The sequence below is a fragment of the Abrus precatorius genome, unplaced genomic scaffold, assembly GCF_003935025.1.
Source record: "Abrus precatorius isolate BTA unplaced genomic scaffold, Abrus_2018 Scaffold5, whole genome shotgun sequence".
Taxonomy (NCBI): Eukaryota; Viridiplantae; Streptophyta; class Magnoliopsida; order Fabales; family Fabaceae; genus Abrus; species Abrus precatorius.
The window spans coordinates 1263039-1278448 of NW_020874395.1; the positions used below are offsets into that span (position 1 = coordinate 1263039).

At 29.3% G+C, this 15410-nt stretch overlaps 2 protein-coding genes across 2 annotated transcripts; one reads left to right on the plus strand and one right to left on the minus strand.

Moving 5' to 3' along the window:
* Window positions 1-190: 190 nt before the first annotated feature.
* LOC113867149 (zinc finger AN1 domain-containing stress-associated protein 12) lies at window positions 191-2757 on the plus strand. The gene is made up of 2 exons (XM_027502224.1): window positions 191-445; window positions 1200-2757. The coding sequence occupies exons 1-2, from the start codon at window positions 191-193 to the stop codon at window positions 1665-1667; spliced, it is 723 nt and encodes a 240-aa protein (XP_027358025.1). The 3' UTR covers window positions 1668-2757.
* LOC113867151 (ferredoxin-thioredoxin reductase catalytic chain, chloroplastic) lies at window positions 2090-6001 on the minus strand. The gene is made up of 6 exons (XM_027502225.1): window positions 5815-6001; window positions 5130-5242; window positions 3302-3351; window positions 3089-3160; window positions 2383-2443; window positions 2090-2267 (listed from the first exon to the last, which is right to left on the minus strand). Exons 1-6 carry the CDS (start codon window positions 5906-5908, stop codon window positions 2223-2225), a joined length of 435 nt encoding a protein of 144 aa, XP_027358026.1. The 5' UTR covers window positions 5909-6001; the 3' UTR covers window positions 2090-2222.
* Between the last annotated feature and the right edge of the window lie 9409 nt (window positions 6002-15410).

The window sequence follows — 15410 nt, forward strand, 5'->3', positions numbered from 1 at the left end:
TTTTTAGTATTTTAACACAGCTCTAGCTCTTCCTCCCATGTATTCAATTTTTTTATTGAGATAAAAATAATAAATGTTAAAAATCAAAATAAATTGATTTTTTAATAAAAATAGATTTTCGTAAAAATTAAAAAAGTAATAAATAAAAAAGATTGCGCGTAGCCGGCCAGAATGGAGTCAGAATTGGCGCATGAACGGGTCTGGAATCTTCTTTTGTCTTAGGCTCCAAGCCATTGCCAAACCTATAAATACACGCATTCTTTTCTTCTCTTCTTCCTATTCAATTCATATTTATCTTCTTTCGTTCTTTCACACAACTCAGAATCCTAATCAATCCATGGCATCAGGTGCAACAGAAGCTTTTCCAGATTTGGGTAAACACTGCCAGCACCTCCATTGTAACCAACTCGATTTCCTTCCTTTCACCTGCGACGGTTGCAAGCAGGTACTTTTTATTCTCTGTCGTTCCACATCTTTCCTGTGTTTTCATATTCCTAGGATTAATTTGAAGCATTTCATTCTTCTGCACTTTAAATTTCGCGCGTGATCAAAATTTAATCATTGTATATTCACTAATTACGGACCTAAGATTCTTTTAAGAATATTAATTCATATGTTAATCGAAATTCATGATTAATCGGTAACGAGAGGCGTAATATTTTAGGTGTAGAATTAGAATAGCATAGGAGATTAACCTTATGTTCGATTTGACGTTTAGAGCCTCTGACTCATGTTTCAAAACCTCAAATATGATTTTCTAAAACAATTTTGGTTGTGTTTGGACCAGTTTCATTTTACTTTCAAAACACAGGGTATAGATTAGATATGCAAAATAAGTAAGTAGAATTATATTTTGTCAGATTAATAGATTAGAAAATATTTTCTAAACGCTTGTCAAGACTGAGACACTAGAGAGATAAAAGAAGAAGAAGAAGAAGAAGAAAAGTGATAAATAGACGAGTAATGTGAAGTGAGAAGGAATGAAAGATGGACAAAGAGATAAAAAGTGTTAATTGAGTACTGATAGTGTTAAGGAGTCCACAAATTAGAATTGTGATAATTTTGTATTAGTTTTTATATAAATTTGCTTTCGACATGAGATTATGAATTGCTTTATTTTAAATGTATTTTTAAATAAAAATTTTAGGATATCAAGTTAATTTATAAACGATAATGCATTAACATAGCTGCAAATGCAGGTGTTTTGTTTGGAACACAGATCCTACAAGTCACACGCGTGCCCAAAATCCGACCACAACAGCAGAAAAGTGATTGTCTGTGAAACATGTTCCATGTCCATCGAGACAACCGGCCACGTGGGACAAGACGAGGAAGCAATCTTGGAGAGGCATCACAACTCTGGAAACTGTGACCCCAACAAGAAGAAGAAACCCCTTTGCCCCGTAAAGCGATGCAAGGAGGTTTTATCGTTTTCTAATACCAGTACTTGTAAAACTTGCCATGTGAAGGTGTGCCTCAAGCACCGTTTCCCTAGTGATCATTCTTGTAGCAGAGGAGCTTCAGCTTCCTCTTCTTCTGCTGTTGCTAATGGGCGGTGGAATAATCGGTTCTTGGCCTCTTTGGCTTCAAGGAGAGGACAAGACTGTGCTAAGAATGCACCTCGTTCTACTTCTCCTCCTAGTACTCCGTCTGTTAAGGCCTATTGATTGCTATTTGCTTAATGGGTGGGTATCCATGTTCTTCAGTGGTTTGGGGGCAATGAATGATGGTACTAATTTGATGTGCAATTTGAATGTTGAAATTTACATTGCATTCATGAAGTACGATGTTCGAATGTTGGGATCTGTTTTTTTTATTAGAACATGTGTCGTAGCTCACATCAATGTTCCCATGTAAAAAAATACCCGTTTATAGACACAAATACTGATTAAGATTTCCTTGCCATGCAAACTCTTGGGTGTTCTCAATCTTTCTTTATGGTTTAGTTTCTTTACGTAAAACTTGGTTTTCTTGATCATTTAGTGGTGAAACTAGTTAAAAACACATCTGAATTTTTTGGCATCAGCGGCCAAAAAATGGAATGATGTTGAGTGAGACTTGTAATACAGCATAGGATAGGAACACGATAACAAAAATCAGATGTTATTTTCGGTAAATACAAATATATTACCTACGTATCGTTACACCTTTCTTTTACTTGTATTCCCAAAGATACAGCCTAGAACAACTAACAAGCAACTTGATACACAGTAACCTATGTGTTACATATTGGCTGTTGCTTCTTTAATTTCATCCAAGGTGATGGCCTGCAAGTCAAGAAAATGTTGCATTTAATTCAAGATGAGGTAGTATTATATTGTGATCAAAATATGCATGTTAAACGGAGCGAAACCATAGCATGCAATTGAATTAAAAAATTACCTGTTCCTTGCCAGCAAAATCGTTATCAGGAGTGAGAAATAGCATGCAGTGGCATTCCTTCCTACCAAACAAAATCACGAGGAGTTGAAGTTTAAAAAAATGTTTTTTTCTCATCCACATTTCTTGGTAAAACAAAAACAAAATGTATAGTATAACTCATTAACAGTCAAAGTTACACCGCCTCTGACAAAAATATGCACTAAGAAAGGCAGTTAGATTTCAAACCTGATAACAATGTCTCCACAACAGTTTTTGGCCCATTTTATTATGAACTACTTCTTGAATAAATGGGTATTAAGAAGTTAAATAAGATGTACGTCTATAATGTTCAATGTGATAAAGTCATTTTATGCATAAATATACAATCGTAATTCTAAAATAAGAGAAAAAGAAAAATCACCACATAAACAAGGTTAAACAAAAATTTCATACTGGAAAAAGACATTAAACATACTCCAAGAACACAAGGGTCTAGTGGTTTATATTATGTATAATACGTAAACTTCTCTAAAGGTAAAGACTTCTTGCATTATAACCATTAACCAGTGTATAACATCTGCCCATAATGATATATGAAACAGCACAAATGCAATCCTAAAGAAAACTGATTTAAAACAAAGATATGCTTGTATTGAAATAAAGCTTGGTCATTACAATAGAAGTAGCTTGCAACATGATATCCTGAGATCAAACCAGATATGCCTACCTCTCTCTCATGGGAACACATGGGCAATTCCAAAATCCTTGTGCAGCCTCAGCAGCTTTATCATCGTAATGCCTAAAATTCAATGATTTTGGGCTTAGACTTGAAAAGTTAGACATCAATACCAATCAAACTATGCAGCCACATTGCCAGAACTATAGTATGAAGACAAAAAAATCTGCTTGACAACAAGTTAAAAAAAGAACAAGTATCTACCGGCAAGGGCACAGTGGTGCACCCAACGTATCTTTATGGTCAGCCAACCCCTGTTCCAAAAGAGAAATAATATAAGGAAGAAATCTTAATTAATCAAGATGACCACCTCCAAGTGTGTTTATGGTCAGTTTTATGCACATACATACACAAGGGTGTTTATTTTCATCTGTCATCTTCTGAATTAAAGTATGTGTTGTATATGAACCACAGAGGCACAGACACTTCTTTTGTCTGAAGTGTTGCGGTGTCGAACATGTTTCTAACACCGTTACTTCCTAAACACTTGTACAAACCTGTCGAATACTTTTGATTAAGTGTCTAATTGAAAAAAAAAAATATCTTGAACGCTTGAGTTGACACTTCAGTATAGATAGACAAATAAATATTATTAAAAAAATAATTTTTTAAGGTTTATAAAAGTTAGGTAAAAATATAATGTAAAATTGAAAATACAGTTGATGTTGAATCAAAGTGATAAACTTGGTATTACATTATAGAAACTCCAAAATTCGTAGGAATCCCTCTGCGTTACAGTAATATAGAAGGTAAAAAAAACACACAGAAAGGTAGACAAGGGTCCCAAATGTGGACAGAACTCCTATCCTCCTCCCAATTCACTTGGAAACTGCCTAATTCCCTCTTACTCCACAGCCCACCCCATATTTATCTCCGATTTTGGTGATAATACCAGAACTATTCTCCTCTTCAATCAATTCAAGACAGCTTGCCTGTCAATTAACAAACTCAACAGTTTTTTCACAACCATGCAGACCAGTCCACCACCAATTCCCTCATTTCCTCTCGCCTCTACATGCAGCCAGTCTGCTCCTTTCAGTCATCCCTCTCTATTGAGGAACACCCATGTTGTTTTTTCCTCCTACTATAAACTTGGGCTAAGGTGTGTAACTAAGAAAAGATAAAAAGCAAAGGCATCTTGTAAACCTAAAAATATAAACACCCTAGAAAATCTTGATTTAAAACAGGTAATCATGAGCATCTAAGAGAATATGGTGAGGTTGACTTTCTGAAGTATACTACATCAGAAAAACCTAATAACTAAGATCAACCTTTGGCTAATCAAACAAGATAAGATGGACACCTCCCAGCATTTTCATCAGAAGAAATTTTAAGTATCCATAACCTCTAAATTACCAAATGTTTGAAATTGGACACATTAGAGAACTTTTTGGGCTTGAATCCTAATAATAAGAGCATGACGAGAAAAACTAGTATTCATTAGCAATTTCCAGCTTCTCTAACAAGATGATGGGGTCCTGGTTTATCAACAAAAGAAATTTAAAAACCACAACCCCGACAAAAGTAAGTTAGCCAGTTTCGAAAATGAGAAGGTGGCTGGCAGAGTAAAAACAAAAACCTGCAATTATTTTAAAAGAATTTCATAGTAATATAAAGAATTGGATTGCTTAATAAAGATACAAGGAAATTTGGGGGAAAAACTAATGGCAGGAAAATATTCCAGCACAATATAGAGTACCAAAAATGAATTCAACAGTCAATTTTATAAAAGTATATAAGGAAATTCAAGGAGAGACGAGCCCTTTAAAAATTTCAAATAGTTAATCTTAATTTACATTGAAATGCAACAATGTCAACAACAACAAATTTCCCATGACTTTCACTTCCTACAAAACTGCATAACTTCCTGACATTGCAGGACTTACTGCCTCATGATTCATATCATCAACTAAAAGTGTATGAAACGGATATTTTTATTTGGCAATGCCCTCTACTCAAACTAGAAGTGAAACTATCTATAACATATATTAATAAAAAAAGTTATTTATGTGTCAAAATAGAAAGAATGTACCTTAATAACAACAGAAGTGACTCCCTTGTCAACACAAAAATATGTTCCTGACTTACGAGCGTATTGCTCTGAGAACTTCCTCATAATTTCAACTGATTTATCTGAAGGTTCCGCTGAAAGAACAAGAAAATTATTTCTATTTAAACGCAATGCTAACAAATCACCAAAATTGGAAACACAACCATTGCAAAATTAGGCCACAGAAAACTGATAATCCAATAAAAATAAAATAAATAAACAAATTAAAGATGGGGGGTCATGATTTCCAAAACTTCTTTAAAAAAGAAAAAGAAGGAAACTAATTTATTAATATTGTAAACGTTTCCACAGTCTACACACATGCAATGCATGTGCATCTGACAACATTTTATTTTTCCTGTTCCAAGTTCCGTCAAAAGGCAAAAAGTTTTCAAATTTGACAAACACGAAGCTCGACATCAAAACACAATTCACGAGTCACAAGATTAATTGCAGTAACATAAGATTAAAAAAGAAAATAGAAACTCCGAATTTCATGGCACAGTCAGAGAGCATTTCCACAAACACCTTCTGGATGACACAGTAACAAAACTACACACAGAGACATACACAAAAGAGAACAACTGGGGAACAGTAACACCCAATTGGGGCGTTGGAAATCGCATCCGAACCAATTAGGAAAGAAGAAAATAGGAACGAAGTTTACCTTGAGCCCGAACGAGGGGGAGATTGCGGCGGCGCCGGAAAGGGGTGGCGACGGAGGGAATGGCGACGGCGAAGGTGGAAGCTTGAGAGGTCATTGCCGGAGATTTCGCTGAGCAATGAAAGGGAACAAATGGTTTGTGTGTGGTTCCCAGATTGTGTGAGAATGTCCAAAACAAATAACATCTCTTCTCTGCGTTTTATATGCTTTTATTTTAATTTTATTTTTATTTTTTGTTAAGTTTATGTTGTGGTCTATGGTCGCTGATTTTCTAACCAGTACGAAAATCAAAAGAAAAAGGAATAAATTTGGAGTTATCATTTCAGGATCAAATATGCTTTTAAAAATATAATTAAACAAAAAATTTGAATCTTACAAAAGGAATTGTTTGATATTACTTTATGATAACATAATATATACTGAATTATATTGTAAGTGTAATATAAAAAAAATTACACTGTTTATATAATTATTATTAAGGAATAATAAAGGTTGGAGGGAAGGAAGTGGTGATTAAAATATCCACATGGCTCTTGATTGAGCCTTTATCCTTTAGCTGAGTGTTGAGTATTGAAGTTGAAGTTTGTAGTTACAAGTTCCAACCATCTTTCTTTCAACTATTGGCTACCTCTCTTCATCTTCTTATCCAAACACCACCTCGTCGATTGCAATCACAGACACAGCGAAAATGCATGTAATCCCTACACGTGCTTTTACATTAATCAAACAACCAATTTTTTGATAATTTGATATGTTCAAGGTTAAATTGCATACTCTGTTTCTGATTTAAAATGTTTTTTTAATTATTTCTTAACCATTATAACTATAAAGTTACTCTAAGATATCTTTTAAAAACTAAATTTGTTAAAATATTATTTATTATAAGCTATCTTTTAGTAATTTATTTGAGTTTTTTTACACGAATTTAAACTAGTTTGTTTAAATTTTTCTTAATACGTGTTATTACAATATTATATTACATACAATCATTAATTATTGTTATATTCTTTCTTGAATAATTACTTATTCCTCACAATATTTTTATTTATGCAAATTTTACTCTTTCTTTATATTCTTTTAAAGCACAATATTTACTTGTCATATAAAATAACTGTATATGACAGTATAATAAAATTTATTTTTCTTTACTTTAACAATGCAACTTCTAGCATTGTATAAAATTAATTTCAAATAATTAAACTTAAAAAGTGTAATATTAGAATATCTTCAATTTTAATTTTCAACCTATGATATTATCATTACTTAATTAAAATAAGTATTTGAATCAATCAATGAATATATACCACAATAAATACTGTAATGCGCTAATACCAATTTCCCGTATACCTTTGTGCCCACCATATAGTTTTAGCCTTTCATAGGAGAATTTTGTTCTCTAATTTCATTTCTTAAAACACGATGCCAATTGCCAGAGTCTATTAGATATATTTGAGAATATATACCCTTACTAATCTCATGCTTAGACAATTTTTTGTTTTGTCAACACTACACAATCCTATTTATAGTAACACCTTTTTTCAAAAAATATTTTACATAGTCATCTATTTTAAATTTAAAATCATTAATTAAGTGTGTGTTTTAGAAAAATTAATTTTTAAAAACAATTACTTATTTTGGGAAATTTTCATAAAAATAGTTAATTAATTTTGTAAAACATGCACTTAATTGATAAACCTCTTCCATATACTAGTTGAAGTTGTAAATTGGCTAAGCTTTGCTATGTTTTCCTTTCATCACCATGCAGAAGTTCTTTGTATAAAGATTATACACTACGTCATTTTTAGATATTTTAAAATATCACTTATAAAGTGAAAAAATATAATTACTTTTTAATTTTTATTTGAAAAATAATTTTATGTATAACTATTTTTTAAAGTGACTTTAGAAAGTAATTGTAATATAATTATTTTTTAATATTCACTTACAAAGTAGTTATGTGTATAATTATTCTTTAATATTTACTTACAAAATAGTTTCGTGTATAACTATTCTTTAAAATCACTTTATACAGTAATTATATACAAACTATTTTTATAAAATAAAATTTTAAAATACATCCTAAAAGCTTTTAACTTAAAAATAACACACAAAAATGAGTTTTCACTCAACTCAGTTAAAAGAATGATATTCATTGATGCATGAAGACTAGTGTTTAATGTGATGAAGGAGTAACAAGGCTATAAAGTTGTGTCAAGCATAGTGATGATGAATTTGGATTGAGACATTAATTATTCTAGCATAAGAATACTTGAAAAACTGTTAATAGCTACTCTCTAATCCAACTTTATATAATTACAATTGTTAGAGCGATTTTAACTCTTCTCCAACATGGGCTATTCCATTTCAACAACTTTCTGTACTGAAATGTTTGCATGTTTGCAAGACTAGTTTCTTTTTGCTTGTTTATGATGATAAGGTGTCAATTAAGCATCAATGCCTTGGCTGGGCATTTCAATTCAAAAACTTTTGGTCAGATATTGGATAGTCCACTGCGTGTGCTTTTGGACATTGGCAGCTCACATGATTCTCTTCACACTGAGAAGGCTACCGAGTTAGGTTACACAGTTCTTCAATGATGGTGAGAGTATCAATATATAGTCTATAAAATGTGAGGAATATCAATGAAATGAAGGAAGGAAGTGTCTTATCTCTCAAATCTCTTTTCTGGAGGACTGCTACCGGAAATTGCTATGAAATGTAATAATAAAATATAAGGTTTCACAATTATTCAATGCTCCTTAACTTATCTTAGCAACACTTTTTTTTAATTTTAATAACTGTGAAACCTTTTGTAAGTCGGTTTAAAATTTATTAAATATTATCATAAATATGATTTTTTAATGAATTTATAATAAAAATTAATAATTTTTAATATTGTGAAAATTAATAAATAAATGATAGTATACATCTTTATATATTTGAATTTTTTTTTAAAAAAATAAATACACATTTAGATATCCCAATCCAATCAAAACACACTAGTTTAAGACAAAGCAATGAGATATTCTGTCAAAATTTCGAACAGATTTAGTGTAAAAGCAGTAGATCATTAACCATCAAGATCAAGATTAACGATGGAGTCCAGCTATAACAAGAAAATTTCTTGCAGTTTTTCGGAAATTCGTGGCTAATTTTATTTTCTTTTCATACCTTGGACATTTTAGTGCTGTTGAATCCTATTTTATTTTAGGTTCCATTTTCATCAACTTCCCCTTAACTATAAATTTTATTAAAATGTGTGTACTTCGTTTAAAGGTGCGATAAATAATTTTGAAATGGTAACCTAAACGGGAGACACGTATAAATCAAAGCTTTGACTAGAATGAACAATTGAAAAATATCAACAGCGATCTGATCTTTTTTTTAGTAAACAGCGCTATGATTGTTATTCCAAAACTGACAAAATTAATATGTCTTGTAGTTCTTGGTGTATCTGGTTAATTCAAAATATTAGTTGTACGAGATTATTATGTTTGAAAAAGCTACTACATATTATTATTATTAGACGTGGCTTAAAGCTGTTTTCTTTTACATAAGATAGATAAAATGGTAAAATTTTAATTCAGATAAAAGAATAGCATCAATATGTATACTGTTGGACTTGAATTTTGGCCACATATAAACTGATCTCCTTAGGCATAGAGAATTTACTAGTAATTGCTCTTCTTGATTAGTGAAAGAAGTTATTATATATCTTCATGCACCGTGGAAAAACGCTATAGCTATAAGTCAAAAGAATGTCTATGGAATCACGCGTTAGCACGCGTTTATTTTCGACTCTTTAGTGTGAACGTTCGTAGACTGAGAGTGGGATACTCAAGGAATCATGCAGTGTTTGTGGCGGGTAAATGATAATAATAAAAGTAATAATAATAATAATAAGGAAAATACATTTAGTATATTTTGTTTTATATTTTATTTAGTTAAAATGTTATATAAATATTAACAAAGAGGAAATTAAAGGATCATTTCACAGTCAAATATCACTTGTAGGAAAAGAGAAACCAAAAAAAAAAAAATCAAATATAATAGGTAAAGTGATGAAAAGAAGAGATCGAGAGATGTAAGATGCATGAAAGTAAAAATCTCAGGATGCGAAAAGGTTAAGACTATGTATTGAGTTCTCAAGGAATTCCAAATATAACTAAGAAAACTATTCATGATGATCAACCACTTTCCCATTCCATATTAGAATTAATTATCTGAACGAACTTGAAAGCCAAAGGAAATCATGAGGGATCATTCAAGCAGTAGATCTCATTATGAAGCATCCAATACATATTTTTTTTAATATTACAAGTTTTTTCAACAAAATGAAATTAAAAGAGTAGAAGGGTATCTAAACTCGTACATATATACATATATAGATCATTCAAAAATAAGTATTCAGATACATTAACTACAATGAAAATTATATTATATAATTTACAAACCCGCATAAGATATCATTTTTGTGTGTTTGATATAATCCAAAGAAGAACAAACAAGAAGTCATCAAGTAAACTGGTTTGTTTGTGTTATCAGTCAAAATATATATCAAAGATCTTCATATTAATACCTTCTAACCAATATTTTAACTTGCACGCGCAGGTCTTTCAGTGTTAAATCCTTTCAAATTTGACAAATATTGATCAAGAATAAAGAAAACCAAAGAGAGGAGAAAACACAATCAAACACAGAAAAAAAATTGTAAGCATGCTCTTGCTACAGTGCAGGATTCGAGTACCTTATAGTATTCCTCGCAGAAATCCAATAGTTCATTGTGAAAATGCTTCGAATGCGTGCAGATAGATGGGTTCTACTTTTCCAGAACCTCCACAACATATATATACCTTTCATCTGGACTGATTTTATATTTTGCAAATTATACCTACGAGTAAAAGACATATATATATATATATATATATATAAAATCAGTCCAGATGAAAGGAGAAAAACTGTAACCATGACCACAACCTATATAGATCTAACAGAAAATTATAAGAAAATATTGCACAAGCTTAAAACTTGATGGGATCAACATATGTGAATCATTTAATCTAAACACAAAGACATACAGAAAAGAAGAGAGATTCATACAAAGAAGCTGAGAAGTTTTCACAAATAATCTCTTAAATATAACAACACGCACATAGAAACATAAGATAACAAGCTTGCAAAGTTTCACTTTTTCGGATACAACATACATAAACCCTAGATATCTAAAGATTCATGAGAAAAGGAAGGAAACCCACATAAAGAAAAAGCTTACAAAAAGAACGCTATAAAGCTAATAAAGTAGACTAGTCAAATTAACTTGCTTGATGTAGCAAATTAATTAATAATCGGACCACGACGCTTGATTCCCCATAAAAGAGTTTGAAAAAAATTTAAGAGACAATCACACTACCCTTCTTCAGCCAGAAACTAGGAACAATGGTGGCATTGAAGAAAGAGAAGATGGTATCTTGAGGGGTTGCTAAAGCTAGATTTTTTTGTTCAAGCAACAAGAAGAAGAACAACGCATGTATATGAAATTGAGGTTGAGATCTTGTAATACCCTTCAGATTTTGTTCTTTATCTGGTGGGTTGAAGAGTAGTAATGATGATGGGTTTGTGGGGTGGTTGAGGCCTAAAGGGAAGAGGATGATGATGTGGGCACAATGATGGCGATAGAGAACACAACAGAGGGACATGATGATTCTGGCGTTGAAACAGAGGCAGAAGAGGTTCAAGGATTTTGTGCACCCTCTCTTTATCTCTGACATTGTTGTGTGTGTGTGTGTGAGAGAGAAAGAGATCCATTTATGAAACCTATGGTTCTCAGGTCTACCCTCTACAGTAATCTATAATGCTGTAAACTGTAAAGTGAATATAGAATATTATTATTATATGGCTATTTGTCTCTTTGCTAGAGAATTTTATCTTGTTATATGACTATAAATGATGATAATTTTTTAATGATAATTTTTTAATTATACAGTTTTAAGACTGTTTATATTGATCAATACTGGAATTTATTTATAAAGCATGCATAATTTTTTTTAAATTACATCTTTACCTAATCAATTTTTTTCTTATATTGGAGTTTTTATTGGCATAATTAAAAGCATAACTTTTTTAGTAAAAGGTTCTCAAGAATGACAAGTCTAAAATACTGACTGTGATCAAATTTTACATTTGACTTTTAAGAGTATTCAGGAACTAACTTGTCCTTTAACCCCACTCAGCTCATATATCAAGTTAGGTTAATAATATTTGAATCACCCAACAAAATATACATATATTACTTTTAGTATAAATCAGTGTAAAAAAATTTACAATATCAAAGTAATTTAATTAATTAATTTCTTTTTATTTATCGTTGACTAATACATACATGCATTTCACTCACCTTCTCTTCCCTCGTCCTCTTCTCAATTCATTAACTTAGTTCAACCCATGATGGTGACATTTTTAATATTCCTATGTTGAAATTAAGTAAATTATTCACCTAAACTTTGAAATTTTGGTAAAAAAAAATCAGAGTTTAATTTTAATGCATTGTTGGTATAAATTTTTTTGCATTATCAACCAAGCAGAATGCATAATAGTATAACTTTTATATTAATTATTATAAATTAATAAGTTTTTTATATGATAATTTATGATAAATGATGGCATAATTTTTCTATATTATTATCAGTACAATTAAATTTATTTATATCATTATCTTATTTATTAAATATTTTAATTCGAGCCAAATTAGTTCTGTCTTACTTATGTCAAGTTTTAAAGATAATCTCATACATCATTATTAACAATTAAGTTGAAGTCTAAAAATATAGGATTGGGTGATAGATGCGTAATTTCTCCCGCAGATACCTTACTCTCTCTATCTTAAATATATTTTCTATTAATTATTATAAAAATTAACAATTTTTACAAATACAAAAATTTATGATTAAATAATAATGTAAAAATTGTATTATTTTACCTCATCAATGTATTTATGTTTTCATAGTCAAATTGATTAAATCAATATTTTATTAAAAGTTCAATATTTCTTTTTAAATCCATAGCTTTTAGTAAAATTCTTGAAATATTTTTCGTCGGTCTGTTGTTTTATAATTATATAAACTTTAATATAAATATTATATTTTTAAAAAATACATCAACTGTATATTATAAATTATACGCCGGCACAGCAAAAAGATGTGCGAAAGAAATTATTAAATTAAAGAACAATTATATAAGTGAGGGAAGAGGAGTGAAAAAGGTGAATAAGATTATATAATTATAGAAAGTTTTGAAGTTTAGAACACATATATAATTCAAAATTTAAAAGTAATGTTTTATTTTTTTTAATTTCAAAATATTTTATTTCATATACTTTTATTTTAAATGTTTTAGTTTATTCCTATTTTTATTTTAAAAATTATATAAAATAAGAATAAATATAAATGAAATTAGTATATTTAGGAATAAAATTGTGTATACCAACATTTTTGGCACAAGTTAGTTCTAATAAAAGGATTAAAATACGATTAAATTAATAAATTTAGGAATTAAATTATATATATAACTGAAAATTCAAAATTAAACAAAAAATAGTGTCACTTTATATTTACCCATGTATATATATATATTGAATTTCTTCTACTATAAGATTAATTTAAAACTAAATTTAAACTACCTAAATATTGTTTTCTTTTTAATAATCATAGTAGTATATTTACATAGTATTTTTTTTTATCTTATGCATAAGAAAAGAAGTTAAAAGGAGTTCATAAACAATTTTAATTTTTAATTTTTAATTTTTAATAAACTTATAATTATATATATAATTATAATTTTATAAATGCATATGCATTTTTTATTTGTTGACGTTACATCTGCAAATTATGACACGAAAAACACATAGGTTGAGTAGACATAGATGAGCTCTAGATTGACTCGTTGTCTGACAAGTTTGACCAGAGTTAAAAAGTTGAATCGCTCGAAATGTACGAATTGCTGGGACAACAGTACTCAAGAACAACAAGTACATCACTGTAATTTCTAATTTCACGATCTTTTCTTTATCTTGTAATTTTAGGAAATATTTTAAAAATATGTATGCAAAATAAAAAATTATATTCAGTACCAGATTTTAAGTAATACAAGTATTTATTAAATTACACTCATATAATCTAAAGCGTGTAAATTGCGATGCTAAGTTCTTTGAATAACATTGCCATTCATGAGCTTAATAATAAAAAATAGATTTACTCAAGTAGACCAAATGTGATTTAAGGAAGTTAAAAGAAAATTTTTAAAACCTATTCATGCCAAAAAGTAATTACATATATTAAATTTAAAATAATAAAAGTTATATATTAAATACGTCCTATTAAATTATTGAACATGAATTCGTTGGAATTAAATTTAATTTTAAAATATTAAAAGTATAATTTTTTTAAAAGTCTGATTTATGTAAATTATATATCTATTTTATATAATTATTTAACTAAATGAATTTTTTTTTATATTTACACATGAGTTTTAGAGGAGATTTGGACAATTTTGTTTTTAAATTCTAACTTTTTCTATTTTTTTGCATTTTTATTTTATTATTTTTTGTATTTTAGTCTAATTATTTTCTATTGCTTGATTACATACTAATAGAATATTAAAAATGATGATCTCATATTTAATTTATGTATTTTTTTATCATTAAAAAATTAATAGGTATTAAAAGTTGTTATAGAATTTTTGTTATTAATATGAATGTTACAGTACTTAGACAATTTATGTTCAAGATAGAATAAATTGTTTAATAAATATATAAATTGCATAAAATTATGTAGAAAATGTTTTGATTTTCAAAAGTTTAAAACTTAAAAACTTAAATGCAGTTATATTAAAATTAAGACAGTTATACCACTATTATAAATTATTTATATTTTATTTCTAGATAAGTATATTTGGCTTCAACATCATAAATGAAGACACGTTTTAAATTTTTTTAAAAAGAGTACATATTTCACATTTTTTATTTTTTAAAACTTATTTATATAAAAAGCCTCTAAAGCGTGTAACATAGAATTGCAAAGCTAAGTTCTTTTCTTTTTTAACTTTTAACCTCCTTAAATCACAGTGGGTCTACTTCAGTTAATATATTTTTTGTTAATTAAGCTTGAATGCCAAGGTTATGCAAAGAGAGCAAAATAACAAAGCAATGAAAGTGTAGGATGGTTATTTCATATTTAAGAGCATTGCCTTTTTGTTGTTTGTGATTCCACCTTACAAGTATGGTATTTTCTTTATTCCTTTTTCGACAAAATTATTTCGATCACCCCTTATAAAATTTGATGGGAAATTTGCAAATATCTATTCTATGGTATCTTCATCTCTCACAAAACAACCTTCTTGTTGTGTTATATTTAATTTTAAATTTGTTTCTTGGAAGAGAGTTTATCATGCTAAGGATTTCACCAGAGATAACTTCCAATAAGTAGTTGGAGATAGTCTCTTGTAGAGAGAACTAAATAACACCTCCTTGTTGGACATGATTAGTAACTTGTAAAATCCATTGTTACGTTCCTGTTATGAAGTTTTAGCTTTCATCATCCTTGCTT